Genomic DNA, 18,115 nt, shown 5'->3' with positions numbered 1-18,115 from the left:
ATTTCATAATACATACTGGTCACAATGTATTGTGGTTTCAGGGAGATACGAAGAATGACAACTGGATCTTTGCCATGGCAGTTCTGCTCAGCAGCACCCTGGTTTACAACGCCTTGGGAACCATTGATAATAAATCCATGGAGAACCTTCAGTATCCTTCACATTATTCACTATTATTTTTGCCAAGATTATATCTATGACAATCTATATATTTCACTTGGACCTCCGGCTCAGACCATAACGTTAAATTAACCTCATGTTCTGTGGACTCATCCGCCTGCACTGTACGTCTTCTTTGTCTCTGTGTGTCTCATTTGTAAAGTTGTGATACTGTTGGAGACATAAGTTTAGCTTGTTCCTCTAACACATTAAAATTCTTACAAGCCTATGATATAACCTCTCAGCGATCTGACCAAATCAACTGGCCCAAACGCACAGCCTGTAGCGCCTCACTTGTATATGTGGAATACAATTCCACATATTGCACAGAATAGCAACCTCTAGTTTGTTCATATTTTTTGTGAAGCGACATTGCTTCATTTCGAACTGCATGGTTTTGGGCCTCGTTATATCGGCAATGCTCTTAAGTGATCTGGTGTCGGAGAGAGATTTCAGTGTTTTCAATGCGTTGAGTTTCATTAGCCTGCAGTCCTGCAGTTACGACTGCCCATCTAGCTGTTGACTTGGAACAGAAGTTGAACAACTTTTGTACAAAGTTGAAAAATTCAGCTGTCTCTAGGCAGCAGTTGACTTAACGGGTAACGTGTGAGCTGCGCACGGGACCCATTCAATTAGCGGATTTATCGCTTTGATGTGAGACTATAAGCCTTTATAAACTCTGGACATATTTGCAGCATTATCGTATCATTGCCTTATTGCTTATTTCAATATCCATCTCCTGCTAAACCGTGGTCATGGACTCACAGAGACCTGGTCTTATAGAAAGTAATTTTATGGTAATCCAGTCTGGCAGTGTGCCGCGGGTTCGACTCCCGATCCCAACCGGAGACATGCCTTTACTGCATGTCTTCCCCCCCATCTCTCTCCCCATTTCCTGTCAGCCTACTGTCTGTCCCTCCATAAAAAAAATATAAAATAAAAGGCGAAAGCCACAAAAAAACAAGAGACGTTTTATGAAGCGTTCATGAATGTCACCTTCTTCGGGTGACACATAACGCAAAATTAATGTGAGCTGATCTGTGTGTGAAACATTGGGGTTGAGTATTTGGCTGACAACACTCGATCCCCCATCTTAACGAATTCTTCACATTATGGTCGAGGAAAGATAAGAGGGCATACCTGATCCTGCTTTACCATATTTTTCCATGTGTGACTTAAAAAATGGGTCAAACTGACTTATTAGCTCCATGATGCCCAGGTAATTTCCATTGTCAGGCCTGTCAATTATTTCACTTGAGCCCCGGAAAGCCATTATCTCTTATAGGTCGTCCTCAGACGAGCCTTCCATCATCGCTTCCAGTCATCCCGGTTCTCCATACATCTGGCCAGCTCGTTGGTGCTTTGCACTCCTGTGTCTTTCTTGAGTATACATCCACATATGTTACTATGGGACGTCCTCGTGACCGGTGCCCGTGTATTGGTTCCCACAGCACCAGTTTGCTGGCTGGCAGCTCCTGGTGTCTTTGGCAGTGTCCTGCAAGTCTCATTCTCCTATTTTGTCGCTCACCCTAAATATTCTAGCATACAGATTCTCGTTGGTAACATGTGTACTCTTGCTGTACTCCTTGTGTTAAAAACGGCCATAGACTCCCATTTTGGGAGTGTTTTTTTAGTATTTTTTGTGCAAAACTAATGCTTGGAATGGATTCAGTATCATGAAAACCCCCTAGTTTGACACGTCACATGCTACTTAACCCTAGAACACTAAACATGGGTGATTTTCACCCGGACGATTATATTTTTGCAATTTTCATAATGTTGCTGATGTTTGAGGTGGGTGGGTCTTTCAGTAGCCTACCTTCATGATGCTCAGTGACATCATAGAAGGTAGGTTTGTATCCTTGCCCACATCCCTGATTTTTCCTACAGGCAGGTGTTCGGGTGAATTTCACTGGACCAATCTCACATGTCTTAGGAATGGGTGGACCAAAGTAGAAGTTCCCAACTTTTTCTCTTTTTTTAGGAATATTTTAATAACAATATGCACATTTTTCATAGATTTTTGGCCCCCATGATGGCCCCCCCATGAAATCTATTTTTACATGGCAACTTGAGTACCTCAAGTCTTGTAGCCTACCTTCATGATGCTCAGTCTTGATTGCCTATGCGGTCAAGTTATAGGGAATGCACAGGCTCACCGTCTTAATAGCTGCTGCTGCCACGTGCCTGGCAATATGCACATGAATTCCAACTCCAAGCAATTTGGAACAAGGAGTCAAGGACACACTAACAACGCTCTCACTCTCACTGTGTGTGTGTGTGTGTGTGTGTGTGTGTGTGTGTGTGTGTGTGTGTGTGTGTGTGTGTGTGTGGTAGTTGCGCTGCGCACCCGACAAAGTGATATACTTCTCCAGTAGCGGTGCAGAACCGAGAGAGTGATATACATGTGCAGGATGGACTGTAGACTAAACATTAAATACTTTCCCCCTCCTGTATAAACATTGGATTAAATAAACCCCGATGTCGGGCATCGGAGCCCAAAATGACCGATACATCGGTGCGACCGACGGATCGGTCAGGCTCTAAACTGTGGGGCGCATAACTCCTCGTAGTCCTGGTTTTAGTTTGGAGTGTCCTTCTCCTAGATGGGTTGCCTTCCATGGCTATAAGCCCCATCTGCCCATGCTATTTGCCCATAGCTGGGACAGTGGTTGGCAGGCGCCTTGCGCCTGCGCGCCTTGCCTCTGGGGCCCACTGTTGCTCCGAGATCCCCTACAGTTTGGCCTGGGACCGCGTGGTACACAGTTACAGTTCTACTGCACCACACATCACACAGCCCTGCATGCACACACGCAGACACACAGATGCCCTATTACATAAACTACAGTACAGTACACATACTATTTACCCTGGGTGTGTGTGTGTGTGTGTGTGTCTACGATGTGTGGCCATATCCGCTACTAGATGTGAAGGGCAGAATAAAAGGTTTTAAAACTGAGCTGAAACCGGAAGTGGACGGTTGTCAAATCGTCCATATCCTCCTTCTGATTGGCGACGTGTGGCGCTAGGGGTGAGGGCCCTCTAGCTGTCCTATATTTGGCATGCTTTCACTTGTTAATGTATTAACTTTAGCATAGTGTTTTCCAGTCAAATTATATTTGGACAAGCTCAAGTATATTGTTGTGGGAAAGCCTTGGCAATGCTTAAACATTCTTTAATCTCCATAAAAATGCAGATAAACCTTTTGAAACAAAATGAACCACCCTCATGCTTAGAGCTTGGTTGTTCCAACCTCCCGTTAGTCCGACCGATTACTAACACTATCCTAAACCCTATAAACATATGTCTTAACCAGCCACGTAGGTCCAGGCCCGGCGCCACGGTGTCAAAATGGGTCATTGACCCCTTAAACTGACCACCTTGACCCCCTAGTCAAGATTGTTGTTCAAAGGGCGCATGTCACTTACAGTAGCACAGAACGCACCGCTGCATAAAGACACTCAGACAGACAGCTGCTGAGTGCCCATAGGTATGCAAATGAGTGGCTACCCCCTCTACGTATGCAAATGACCCCTACACTGTTCTCTGCCGGGCCTGCGTAGGTCACTAACCCTAACCTCAGTCTTAACCGGCCATGTTGGTCACTAGTCCTAACCTCGGTCTTAACCGGCCACGTAGATCACTAACCCAAACCTCAGTCTTACCGGTCACGTAGGTCACTAACCCTAGCCTCAGTCTTAACCGGCCACGTAGGTCACTAACCCTCAGTCTTAACCGGCCACGTAGGTCACTAACCCTAACCGCAGTCTTAACTGGCCACGTAGGTTACTAACCCTAACCTCAGTCTTAACCGGCCACATAGGTCGCTAACCCTAACCTCAGTCTTGCTCTGCCCCTCCCTCCCCAGGAGGGGCAGAGCAATAACATTCTTTCTAGCTACAAACAATGTTTCAGGGACAGTTTTCCTCTTAAACATTTATTCAGTATTTAATACTAAATAAATGTATCTCATTCAGGCATTTCTGTCTTTCCCTGCTCAATCTACCCTCCTGTAAAATGGTTTACAAACTCAGTGTTGTGTGAGTTTCTTTTGTCATCCTTAACACCACTCCTTTACAGCTATGTGACAGAACTGACAAAGAACATCAAAATTAAGTCCAAGGAGGAGAAGGATGATGATTGTACGATTGTACGTTACCTTCCCTCGTTTGTGTGGACTGTGCGAGATTTTACACTCCTTCTGGAGATTGCTGGCAAACCCTGTACAGCAGACGAGTACCTGGAAAACAGTATCAAGGAGATACAAGGTTTCATGATCTGCTGAAAATGATTTGAATATAATTGATATTTCAATCATTTAAACTAGGCATCAGAAGATCTTTACACTAAAATATATTGTGTTCTGTGTGTGTGTGTGTGTGTGTGTGTGTGTGTGTTTCATTTTGCCAAAGGTGGGAATCCGCAGTACAACGAACCCCGTGCCTGCCTTCGTAAATTATTTTTGCCTCGCAAATGTTTTGTGTTTGAGAGTCCGGCCAGGCCTAAGATATTGCAACGGATGGAGGAAGTGACTGATGCTGAGTTGTTTCCAGAGTTTGTTGAAGAGGCCAACAAGTTCACTGACTACATCTACACCAAGTCTGACACCAAGTTTCTCGAGGATGGCATAAAGGTCACTGGCAGAAGTAAGTGGGATTTGAATAAATGTACACTACATACACTGGGTGACTGGCATTTCAGTCAGTCAACAGCATTTGAGGAATTGACATTGACAATTCCTCAAATTGACAAAAGGAAGTATTTATTGTGAAGAATATATGTGATCATCAAAATATTATATTTCTGTTTTTAAAAAGTACCTTTGTGTGGATTCATGACAGTATAAGATTATATTTGTTATACCTGCCAGCCTCCCCTGTTTTGCTGTTGTAGGTGATATTGGAATTAGCAACATCTGACTTTTGTCGGCTCCAGCAAAAACATCAATCTCTGAACTATCATGACTAGTTGTAACACACTTGCTGAATGGGTCTATCTTCCACAGTGCTTGGTCAGCTGGCAGAGACATACGTGAAAGCCATCCGTAGTGGAGAGGTTCCCTGTCTGGAAAATGCTGTGGTGGCACTGGCTGAGATTGAGAATGCCAAGGCTGTTGAGCAGGCCCGGGTCCTCTATGTACATAGGATGGGGTCAGTACGCTTCCCCACCAACACCTTGGAGGAGCTGTCTGCAATCCATACGGCCAGTGAGCGTGAGGCCCTGGCACTCTTCATGAAACATTCTTTCAGAGATGACAACCAAGAATATAACAAGAAACTTGTGGTATGTGTTCGGAATCATCATCGATTATTTTCATATTGTGTGTTTCGGTCACTTTATCCAATTTTTTTTTTTAATCCTCTAAAATTCCTGTCTCGCTGTCTTCTCACTGTGGGAGCTAGCCCCTCCCTCTTGTATTTAATGCTGGGCTGCACTGGCTGCCTTGTGATATACAAGCTCACAAGGTGTTGATATAGTGTTTTTCAAAATAGTAAAAAATGGCAAATACGTCTACTTGATCCAGTGGTGTAATTAGTTAGAGAAAGTTAGCGAAATGTGTGTCAAATCTGCAAAGAATAAATACATTTTGCCATGTATTTACAGTACTGCAGACCATTTTTCTAATATTTTATTTAACATTTTGGACAAAACAGCCAATTTTAGATCAAGATGCCCATTCCTTAGTGCTTAGTGCCCACTCTTGTATCCACACTCTTGTATCAATAGAATGATGGTGGAAAAACAAATTCGAACAGGTTTTTATATGTAATTCTAGTTAGTTTTTCCTATTGTAATTTTGAGTGTGAGCTGATTAGATTATTGTATGCTATCTTGATTATGGCTTCTGAAACGCCATCTTGGACTTTCACAAAAACTCACTTTTCAGCAGTATTTTGTCATTGAAGCTACCTGTCTATGTTCAGTTGTAATCCCATGAACACACAGACCACAAAGAGGAGAAAATAACTCCTTTGCTCTGCAGGCACCAAACGCATTCTACTGAATGGAGAGAGACCACACAGGGGTTGTGTTGTGCATCTGAGGTGGTGTGAAGTCTCTCTACCAACAACTAATCTGCTGAGCCCGATCTCACCCAAACCCGGTGAAATAGCACTGATTGGCAATTTCATACATTCATGCCTCGAAAATCCCAAAATCTGTACATTATATGTACACTACTACTGTTTTGACCGCGACAGAGGCGTGACTTTCACTGTAGTGTGTACGGAATTACCAATTTGTGCTATTTCACAGTGTTTGGGTGAGATTGGGTTTGACATTATTTACAATTCTGTGCTATCGGGTTACAACTCGGACAGGGCTGAGTCGGCTCTGAACTTTGCAATGTTCAACACAGCAACTTGCAGGCTTTAACACGCTCAGTGTCTCTCTTGGCCAAAGTTGGGTAGAGATGGTGCCCCTCTGTCATTGTATATGGGGAGGATTTCAGTGTAATATGAACGGATTTGGGGGTTTTCTACTAGTGTCTATTTGTACGTCTCTAAATGTTTTGATGATTTGAACATGGTGGACCCTATTGGAAACAAGTGTAATGCTTAATTGGGTCGTCCACTCACAGTTAACAGCCTTTGTATTGAGTTTGTGCTTGAAATGTACTGTAATTCTGCAAACTGTTAATAAATTCTTCAATCAATCAATCAATCAATGTATGTACGGAATTGCCAATCAGTGTTATTTCACCATGTTTGGGTGAGACCAGTGGTGGAAAAAGTACTCAATTGTTTTACTTCAGTAAAAGTACCAATACTGCAATTTAGTAGTACGTCGTTACAAGTAAAAGTATGGAATTGAAAATGTACTCGAGTAAAAGTACAAAAGTATCGGCATCAAAATGTACTTAAAGTACTCATATTGCAGAATGTCCCATTTCACAAGTTCAAAATGTGTACAATATCTATTGAAAATAGCCGATCTTGTAGATCGGCTATTTTCAAATGGCCGAAATGTATAGGGTTGAAGTGGTTAATGTATGTTTTCTAATTAAGAAAAAGTAACTAGTAACTAAACAAAAGTAAGTTTTCAAGTAATTGTAGTGGAGTAAAAGTACACATTTTGGCTCTGAGATGTAGTGGAGTAGAAGTAAAAGTACTGGAAATTGGAAATACTCAAGTGAAGTACAAATACCCCAATTGTACTTAAGTACAGTACTTAAGTAATGTACTTAGTTACTTTCCACCACTGGGTGAGACCAAGCATGCTACGCTACAACAGCAGTACTGTGATAGTATGGGAACGCATGCGGAAGACTGCGTTGTCGCACCCCTGACCAGAGCACCCCATGACCAGTAAACCGTGTTCATTGTTACCACTGTGTTTTTAGAGGGCACTTCAGGGGGAATACAAACAGAAATGTGAGAGGAACATCAACGAGTCCAGGAAGGCATGTGAACAAATCATCAAACGAGTCTTTGAATCTCTGGAGAAGAAGGTGGGAGCTGGTTTCTATTCAGTCCCTGGAGGATACAAGTTGTTCAGCCAGGACCTCCAGGTGATGACTGGTACATACAGACTTGCAGAAGGCAAAGGAATCATGGTAAGTCTGTTTCCTGACAACTTCTGTTCGAGTAAGAGAATGTTAAATTAATGAAACCATACTGATGAGGGGTGTGTGTGTGTGTGTGTGTGTGTGTGTGTGTGTGTGTGTGTCACCAGGCTGAGGAGCTGCTGAAGACCTACCAGGATAAGAAAGAGCTCATCGGCAAGGCCATACTGACAGCAGATAAAAGCCTCTCTGAGGCACAGCGGAAAGCAGAAGGTAAAGTATAAAACGGGTCAAACCTGGGTGTGATTTAAAAAGTCATGTTTGCTGTTTGAGCGCCCCAACACACTGAAGACACAGCTGAACATACTGTATGACTAATACAGTATTAGTATATGATTGTTTGACGACAGTTACTTGTCACCTGTGGCTGTATTAAGAGAACAATTCCCTTAGGTCCCACAGCTGCATTATCTGCTGTACACATACTGCCCGGATTCAAATCATAATTTAAAAGTAAATCCTCGACTAGTTTGACGACTGCAGAGTGTGTACTTACTCGACTAGTGTTTATAGTAGTCAAGTAGTTGGTGAATCCCCTCGTGTGAGTAAGGGGAATATGGATACAGATTTGGTACTTTAATTCAAATGTGACTGTTGGGAGTTATTGCATGGTTTGATATTCAACATGAAAAAAGTTAACCAGATGCCCTTAAAAATCTGTTTCCATGAAGTGCCGAAATCTAAAACAAAATAATCTAAATCAAGATCTTAAAATTTCAATTAATTGCCCAGCTGTAGGAGTTTGGGTTAGTTCTGTGGTTGGGGTTAGGAGTGTGGTTATGGTTATGGTTGAGGAAACACAGGGCTGATGAGACAGAGGTACAATCCCGACTTTGTAGGATGGTGACTGTTACCACGGATACGGGAAGGCAGCGTGACGTCACAGCAGTGACGTCACAGCAGTGACGTCACAGCGATGTCACCAAGACTATAAAGACCGGGCATAAGTTTGGATACAAGAAGATTAAGATAGACATTAGTGAGACTACTTTACATCGCTACTGAAATCCTACTCAAGAACTGTTATTCTGCTCAAAGAGCAGTTCTCGGCTCCATACCGACCCCACGTGACCAGGCCCCAGATTCTACTGCGCATCCTTGGTTACAGTGACAGTGTTTTTCTGTTGAATGCTGTCTTATTGTTTTCCTACAGCGGAGAAAGCAAAAAGGGAGAAGGCAGAGAGAGAGAAACGGGCTGCGTTGGTGAAACAGAAGGCACAGGAGGTGGACATGGCTCAGCAGAAGAAATCCCAAGAGGAGTACGTCAAACAGCTCAATGAGAAGAATGAAAAAGACAAGAAAGCTGCCGACGACAGGCATGATCAGCTGATGGCTGTAAGTGATGATATGAATGGCGTTAAGGCCTGTTGTTCTTTTGGATCCGTTTAGCTTTTTAAGAAGATACGTAAGGATCGAAAAGTCATTCAAAAACCTTTCTGTACAGAGCAATTACAATTTACAATTTAGGCATTTAGCAGACGCTCTTAATCCAGAGCCACTTACATTAAGCAATAACAAAACAAATAACAAAAGCATGGCATACATCACATATATAAAAAGTAGTTATCATGACTCAAGCGTAAACTAAGAATGTAACCGTGGAGTATCTATGTAAACTATACATACTATACTATATTATATATTATACATGTGTACTATAAAGTGCTATGACTACATACAAATGCAATTCTAGTGCAATCACATGTGATGTATGGATAGGATTATTTACCTTGCTTTTTATAAGTCGTGTTGAAAGTGTCTGCTAAATACCTAAATTGTTAACATAACACACACACACACACTAAACTGAAATGCTGTGCATGTCGTCTGGTCTGACACCAAGGTATACATCACCTTGAAGAATTGATCAGAAATTAATATTGTGTGTCATGTGTAGAAGGTGTTTTTATATCTTAGTGTTGTCTAATGTGTCTGTTTTATTTCAGGTTTTCAAGGAAAAAGCGGATAATGCTGGAAATAAAGAGGAGGAACTTCGGCTGAAAAGACAGATGGATGCTCTTGAGGAAAATAAAAAATCGGCTGAAAATAAGAACACAAGAAAGTGGTGGGAATGGGGCCTTCAGATCGTCCCCGGGGTAGGGCCGCTTTATGAAGCTTATAGACACTGGATAGACACTGGCTCAGATTAATTGAACATGGAGGACCCCTGATGACGAGGCTTAAACTTTAAGCCTTTGTTATTCAGGTCAACTCATGACTCTGAGGAAGATCACAAGATCAAAATGTCAGTCGTTTCTTGTACTAGCACCTGAATTAAAAGACTGTCCCATGGCTGCTCCAGTGTCTTCTCCTTATGCAACTGTTGCTGCTGTGACGCACCGCACCGGACTAGACGTGTTAATTAATAATTATCATGGGATAATCAAGATGTTTTAGAAGTCTGGATATGTAACTCTGGTGCATTAAGTAACACAATATGTTTGGGAATGTACCTGAATGTTACAGGTTGTGAAATCAGTCATGAGTTCAATCAATCATCTGGGAATGGGAGTGATTTAAACTAAGTGTAATCTTTAAAAAAAAATGTAATCTGTAAAATTGTAGTTGTGTAACCAGATTAAGATGTATGGAAATGTACTCGGTATATGTTATTGGTTGAGCCAGAGTTAACATGCATTGAAATGTACTCAGTATGTTTTTGGTTGAGCCAGTGTTGACGTGTAATGAAATAATTGGACCAGGCGAGAATGTTGTGGCAGACAAACACTGGCAAAGTAAAGGGATTCCTCAACAGGATGCAACAACATCCATCGAAAATGCAAATGGCTCTCAACACTGCTACACGTCTACAGAGACACCGTCAATGAAATCTGCTCTGGTTCCCTTGTAGCAATATGTTTTTGTTTCATCTGTTTTTTTTTTTGTTTTTTTTACCATAGGCTACTGAAGATGGCAATATTTGTTTTAAATTCCTTATTTATTTTATTAATTTGGGTTGATTCTTGCTATATTCAATGGATAAGCACATGCTATACCTACATTAAAGGCATATCTAAAATGATGTTCAATGACTGTCAACATTATTCTTATGTAGGTACTTAATATCTCTAGTTGATAAATGTTACTCCTGAACAGTAAATGATTTGTGTTGGGGGTAAAGTGTTAGTTTGTTAAAGTAGATCCCTTTTTCGAGTTACAAACATAAAGGTTTGGTTTTGTGATTCAAGTAATCAGTTACTTAATTAAGATTTCATAATTTTTCTTTCAAACATATATTTCAAATAAATAATTCCTCTTAGTAAACAGTTAACTTCTGAGTCCTTTGTAAATAGCCGAAAATAGCCAATCTACAAGCTAACAATGTGTCACATTGTGATGCATTATTGCGAACGCAGTGATTGCGAACCCAGTGAGCACTAACTATGAGACCTAGCAGAACATGTCTGTCTGTCTGTCACGCTGTAACACCACCCGCCCGCCACCAGAGGGCACAGCTGTATCACACACACACAAAACACACACACACACAACTTAACTTAAAAAAATAAAATAAAAAGAAAACTTAAAAAAAAAAAACCACACGCACACACAGACTAAAAAAACGTAACTTAAAAAACTTAACTTAAAAAAAACCCTTAAGTACGTAATTTATTCTAATTGTTATTGCAATTTACGAGCTGCGTTCGCGTGTCTTGTGAGATTGTAGATCGATTATATAGTTCTATTTTAGTTACTAGGCTAGGGGTATAAGTTAAAGGTTCATCAAATTCAATGCAGTGCAGAGGTGCCATATTTCAGCTCATTTTTAATACAGCAAAAAGTAGAAATGCGGGAGACATTTTGTTTTTGCTTAATTAGATTTGGAAACGCTGACATAGCAGATAGGCTATTGTATGTTAGCCTATAGGAAGAGTGACTGAGATTGTCACTAACTGAGTATTGTGGTTCACCCAAAGGCAGGGAGTAGTTCGCTGCAAGAATGACTTAATTTCTATGAATGACACACCCCACGACGAAGCCTTGAATTCATGGATCGTTTTATTTTTTGGTTTGTCAGTCCTGAACAAATAATTTGACGAAGGGGCGTGGCTGCTCAGTATATAGGCGACTCAATGGAGTGTCCACTGATATAAACAATATTAGTAATTTTGGGTGAACTAGTCCTTTAGAAGCCTGGGTCTGGTCCACAAGATTCGATACACCACCAAGATACCCATGTACCTGTCTAGATACTTCCTTAATGTTAACGAAGTCCACACCCACAACACCAGAGGGAGTGCAATGAACCATGTACAACCCAGATTCGGCACAAACAAGGGACTAAATTATTTTCGCTCCTATGCCACCAAAATGTGGAATGCCCTACCAACAGTCATTAAGACATGCAAATCCCTTGACTCCTTCAAAACCGCTCTGGGCACCTACGGACATAAGATAAAGATAAAGAAAACTTTATTGTCCATTAATGGAAATTCGTCTTTGGCACACCGGCAGTCAGTTTTGTATTACAAAAAATACACAGGTGCATTAAAATACTATATAAAAATGCATTCACATTAACACAACAACAGTGATCATGAGCAGTGGCGATTAGACTATTTAAACATTTTCTTATTTAAAATGTCCACAGCAGTTGGCACAAACTAAGTTTTGTAACCCTTCTTTTTTGCTAATTTTGCCCTAAGCCTCCTGCCCGATGGCAACAAGTCAAATTCAGAGTGAAGAGGATGGGTAGAATCATTGTAAATCTGAATTGCTTTTTTGGTTATGGAGCGGTTGTATATGTCCTGAAGTTGCAATTGTTTGTCTCCAATGATCTTACTTGCCTGGTTGACTACCTGGGTGAGCTTGTTTTTATCTCTAACTGAGAGATTCCCAAACGGCTGCAATTCGAAACTGGCCCCTGTAAAATCTGAATCCCCCCCACCGCCGCCCCTTTTTCCCCTCACTGTATGTTTCTTTTCCCTTTTTACCTCCTTTATGATGAATTCCTGTTCTGTTCTTTGACTATATATAGAAGTGTCTATTTGTACGTCTCTAAATGTTTTGATGAATTGAACATGGTGGACCCTCTTGTAAACAAGTGTAATGGTTAATTGGGTCGTCCACGCACAGTTAACAGTCTTTGTATTGAGTTTGTGCTTGAAATGTACTGTAATTCTGCAAACTGTTAATAAATATTTCAATCAATCAATCAATGGCGCCCTCTGCTGGGACAGACCTGTTGGTGCTACAAGATCTACAATAAGCGTGTGAGCTTGATTGATCTGCTATTACACTTGATTTTTATTGCTTGGACATTTGAGAATGTTTTGACATTTCTTTGAAAATGTGTAAAAAGTTTAATTTTTGAAAACTTTCAACAGATTGGTTTATGTTTTAGAGGAAAGGTGGGCCTACAACCCATTCTTGGAAACTGCAGTATTATGCCTCCCAGTACAGTGTTACGGTACATAGGATAGACCAGAGCTGTCTGTAGGAAACCAGTGGGGTGGGACATATGGGTACCTCACGATACGATATATGTGGTGATATTAGGCCCTCGATATCACGATATTCGATATATTGCGATATATCGATATATTGTGATGGCAGCGGTGTGGCAGCGGTGGCCGAACGGTTTGCGGAGCGGTCTTGATACCGGAAGGTCGCCAGTTCGTATCCCTGAACCGGCACGTTAAAATTACCACCGCTGAAGTGCCCTTGAGCAAGGCATTGAACCACTACCATGAAATGTTCTATGAGCAGGGCCTGGCTGTAAACAAATATCTGATGCTTAGTCCAGTTACCCTGGGTAAATATAGTAATCTTTTGCTTTGCGATATATCGATATATTGCAAGAGATTACATCAACGATATATCACGATATCTGCAACTGAAAACAAAACATAAAAGGCAAAAATCAGGAATTACTATTTACTACCATAAAATCCTCAATTATTAATCCAGGCTTTTATTTGTCTCAACCGATTCTGATACCGGTCTTTTATTGTAAGGAGGCAGCTTAAGAAGGATGCCTATATTTCTATATGATCAAACTGATCATAATGAATAAATCACATTTTGTGTCAGTTAGAACCCAGTAAAATGTGCTGGGCTCAAAAACAAGTCCAAAAACAAGTCCTCATGAAATATTAAACAGTGCAGTTTCTCACGTCATTTTAACTTTTGACACCACAAGTAGGCTACTCGGGCAAGGATATAGGCTTAGAAAAGACATGACCTAGAAGTAGATAGAATAGTAGTAAATAATAGTATTTTTGGACAATCTTCTTTACATCATTACATATTGGAGATAAAGTGGTACCGTAGACAATACAATTTTGGACTCTTGACTGTGGCGGTTTAGAGGTCAGTAAACTGGTTCTGCTGATGTTTCGTACCTTGTGTAGACAATCCCTTTGGCACTCAAACTCCGAAAATCGAAATGTAAATCCAACATACCATAAACATAATGTGTAACAAACACACAATACCTGAACAAACCATGTTATACATACATTCATTAAATCAATAATAAATGAACACGCGTTGCACCCAGCACCAGGCACTGTGTGTGTGTGTGTGTGTGTGTGTGTGTGCACGCGTGCGCGCAAGCAGAGCGTGCAAGTAATGTTATCAGTCAGGTGCTACGATGCGTATGTCCCTTAGCAGCATATGATATGACGTCATATGCTGGCACGAAGCAGACCGTGCAGGTATGTTTTCCGTCATGCTACGAAGCGTATGTCCCATGACGTGATGAAGATATGTACCAATGTCCCTTAGCAGCAAAAGATATGACGTCATATGCTGGCACGGGACATACGGAAGCAGACCGTGCAGGTATGTCCCATGACGTGATGAAGATATGTACCAATGCCAGGGTATAATTGGTTCACGATGGTGACGTAATGATGATATGTTTCAGTGTTGGGTGGATTCAAGGGACATACGCATCAAACCACCCGAGTAACCACATTATACCACTAACCAACTCAGAAATTACATAGGGCCTATACATTATAGACATATACATATAAGAGCATATGACGTGATGAATATATGTACCAATGCCAGGGTATAATTGGTTATCGATGGTGACGTAACGATGACATGTTTCAGTGTCGGGTGGACTAAAGGTAATGCCCCTATGTATACTATACATGTATGTAATCTGACACCACTGCCATAACAGGCATAAGTAATCATTACCATACTTCAAAATACTACTTTTTTTCCTCCAAAAGCAAGGTACGTAGCAAATAGCTAAACCTAATAATTCAATATTGCAAACCTTCTTTCACAGAGAGGCTGAGATATGAAAGTTTGTAGCGGTCTACAGTACTTGCACGCTCTGCTTGCGCACTAGTAGGCCATTTATGGCCTACTAGTGTGCAACAAGCAAGCAGGCACTCGACAGAGTACAGTTCTAGTTTTAAATGTAGCTGACCGGCCGATAGGTCTATTGATACTGTAGGTCTATTTCACTGGAACTGGTTTTGCCGACTTGTAAATGAGTGAATATAAATCTCCTTGAATCGAATTGAGTGGCCATTTGAAAACAAAGAGTTGAGGGGCTGCCAATGTATCTGCTGTTGATTGTTTTCTGAGTGGCCCAATGATTGTGATGTGTGTGTTGAACAAAGGGCCTTGATTAGTAAATTCCTGCAAAATGGTGGAAAATGACCGTTAAAAATTACACTCTTCTACAGTCTCCTGCATATTATGCTCTGTACTTTGTCAATAGTACCCAGAGCAATATTCCATATACTCTATATGTCCATACAGTTAGGCTACTGTTACAAATGACTAATACTGCAAAGTAGTGTTTAATATAGTTGAGTAATGCACAAATTGTGCCGTTATGAATCTGAAAATAAAAAAGGGTGACATGGGGTCTGTGTCTGTTTATCATCATAACTTCCAACAAATATGTGTTTAGATACAAAAAAAAAACTTTTGTTTTATTCACACATGTTTCATGTTGTTTAAATAAACTACATAAACTCCAGGAGCTACACATAATCTTCACAAATGTCATAGGTTGCAAAAAAGAGTATGCAGGATTGCTACATACATGTATCGGTGGGAGATGGTGAGAAAGCCTGTACGTGTGTGTGATTTGTGAATTTCTACTGTATTGTTACCTAATACTGTATTTTTTGTATACACAATGTGTATTTGTATTGTATGTTTGTTTAATTCTACCCCAACTAAAATTAGATACTGTATTTCAAGGGGCCATCCATCAGCGGGCAGCGGTGGCCGAACGGTTTGCGGAGCGGTCTTGTTATCGGAAGGTCGCCAGTTCGAATCCCCGGACCGACACGTTAAAATGACCACCACTGAAGTGCCCTTGAGCAAGGCATTGAACCCCTACCATGAAATGTTCTATGAGCAGGGTCTGGCTGTAAACAAGCATCTCAAGCTTAGTCCATTCACCCTGGGTAAACAAAGAACTTTGCTTTGCTTTGCTTTGCTTTGCTTCCTCGCAATAAATTCTGACCATGTTGCCAAATTTAGTTTTTTATGATTTATTTGTATTTTTGTTGTTTAATGAGGTGAGACTGTATAAATAAACCACTGGGGGTTTTCTAAATCTCACCTGCAGCACAACCCAATGTTTTGCTGTTGTTTCAAATGTATCGTTTTTAAATGTGCAAACAAAAAACTTCACACACCATGTTGGGTGATGATGGCCCGTCAATCAGACTGGCTTTTGTGATGGGTCTTCAGGCCTTTAGCAGAATATAATGATTGTGTTGTGGTCACATTAACAAGTGTTTCCTAAAGTTTAGTTTTCAAACCTTTCGTGTCAAGGAAGGACCCCCAAATGCATGTGGCTGCGGACCCATCTTAAAATATTTTGTGCCAGCTAGGGACCCCCGTCCACAAGAAGAGAACGTTAAAAAAAACAAAAAAACAATTCAATATTTTTCTAAAAGATTTCTGTATTTTTCAATAATGTGTATTAAACTTGATGTGAACTTTGAATTCTTGTCTGATCGTTTCTGTCTGAGTGAACGTTACATAGAGTTAATATTTACAACTAATATGTTCGGGATTCAGCGCGGCCATGGACAGTTTGGTATTTTATCAGAGGTTGAACAAGTCAAGACATTATTTAGGTTTAGCCTAGTGACTAAAGTGTAATAATAATAATCTTTATTGTCCCGAAGGATATTCGTCTTCACAGTCTGTTCAAACACCCACATCAAAAACAACACATAGCACAATTCAAAAACGTTACTGTGAGGTCCCAACAGTATACAGAACCATCCTATCGGTTTGTTTAATGCTGCGATGGCTGAGGGAACTAGTAAACTCCTACTAAAACGGACCTTTTTCCATGGCAAGGTTCTGTATCTTTGTCCAGATGGCATGAGGTTAAAGAAGCCATACAGGGGATGATCATCATGTCATTTGATATTGAAAGTGCTAGCCGTGTGAAGTGTAAGTAAAGAAGGTCTTGGCTTGATTAGAATGTCATGTTCTAATATTCTAGTTACAGTCCATATTAATAAATATATCATGAGGATTATGAAAACTATTCGTCCCTGGGCCTCATGGCTTGGCAAGACTGACTTCTCATGCTACAGGCCCTATGGGCCTCATGGCTTGGCAAGACTGACTTAATATTTGATATTTAACTAACTTGATGCCCAGCTGGTATTTCAGTGCCATAAGAGTTTCAAACTTTCATCGATACACTAAACTAAGAGTCATGATAAATTAGACTGTAATTCAGTTTTTGTTAAGTCGCGGACTCGTGTGTGCTAGCGGTGCCCAGGTTCGAACCCATGAACTTGTGGTCCAAAGGCGAGAGCTCTTCCGACTGAGCTAAATATCAATCGATCCTTTAATCAAAACGCCATAAGGCAGGATCTTATCTATACTGTTTGTTTCTGCAGTGTGAGGCAGATAGATAGATGTACAAGTACATCACACACACACACACACACACACACACACACACACACACACACACACACACACACACACACACACACACACACACACACACACACACACACACACACACACACACACACACACACACACACACACACACACACACACACACACACACACACACACACACACACCTATTTCACTGAAACCGGACTTGTAAATGAGTGCATTTATAAAGCTCCTTTGAATCTAATTGAGTGGCCATTTGAAAACAAAGAGTTGAGGGGCTGCCAATGTATCTGCTGTCGATTGTTTTCTTTTTTTCACACCTCCGTCTTTCAGAAGCTAGACTGGGCAAGAGCTCCAGACTGTGTGTTGAACAAAAGGCCTTGAATAGTAAATTCCTGCAAATTGGTGGAAAAGGAGCATTACAAATTACACTCTTCTACAGAAACAAGAAGTCTGGTCTCAGCTCCATAAATACATGTTGTCTCCAAAGTCTGCACTTTATGCTTTGTACTTTGACAATAATACCCA

The 18,115-nt window shown here is 40.9% G+C and overlaps 1 protein-coding gene across 1 annotated transcript in view; it reads left to right on the top strand.

Annotated features, from left to right (window-relative positions):
• The window catches only part of LOC306929851 (guanylate-binding protein 6-like), a gene marked incomplete at its 5' end in the record, with an annotated part of 50,513 nt that extends 39,768 nt beyond the window's left edge, over positions 1 to 10,745 (top strand). The window contains 8 exons of the mRNA XM_079510586.1: positions 42 to 151; positions 4,240 to 4,427; positions 4,572 to 4,805; positions 5,165 to 5,442; positions 7,502 to 7,714; positions 7,834 to 7,936; positions 8,877 to 9,058; positions 9,670 to 10,745. Of these exons, the coding sequence (XP_079366712.1) occupies positions 42 to 151; positions 4,240 to 4,427; positions 4,572 to 4,805; positions 5,165 to 5,442; positions 7,502 to 7,714; positions 7,834 to 7,936; positions 8,877 to 9,058; positions 9,670 to 9,873 (1,512 nt within the window). The 3' untranslated portion in view covers positions 9,874 to 10,745. The remainder of the gene's footprint in view (positions 1 to 41; positions 152 to 4,239; positions 4,428 to 4,571; positions 4,806 to 5,164; positions 5,443 to 7,501; positions 7,715 to 7,833; positions 7,937 to 8,876; positions 9,059 to 9,669) is intronic.
• Positions 10,746 to 18,115: the final 7,370 nt, after the last annotated feature.

The sequence above is a fragment of the Electrona antarctica genome (assembly GCF_951216825.1).
Source record: "Electrona antarctica genome assembly, chromosome: 9".
NCBI classification, from domain to species: Eukaryota; Metazoa; Chordata; class Actinopteri; order Myctophiformes; family Myctophidae; genus Electrona; species Electrona antarctica.
Note: the sequence above shows the minus strand (reverse complement) of the source record. Positions and strands in the feature narration are given on the sequence as shown.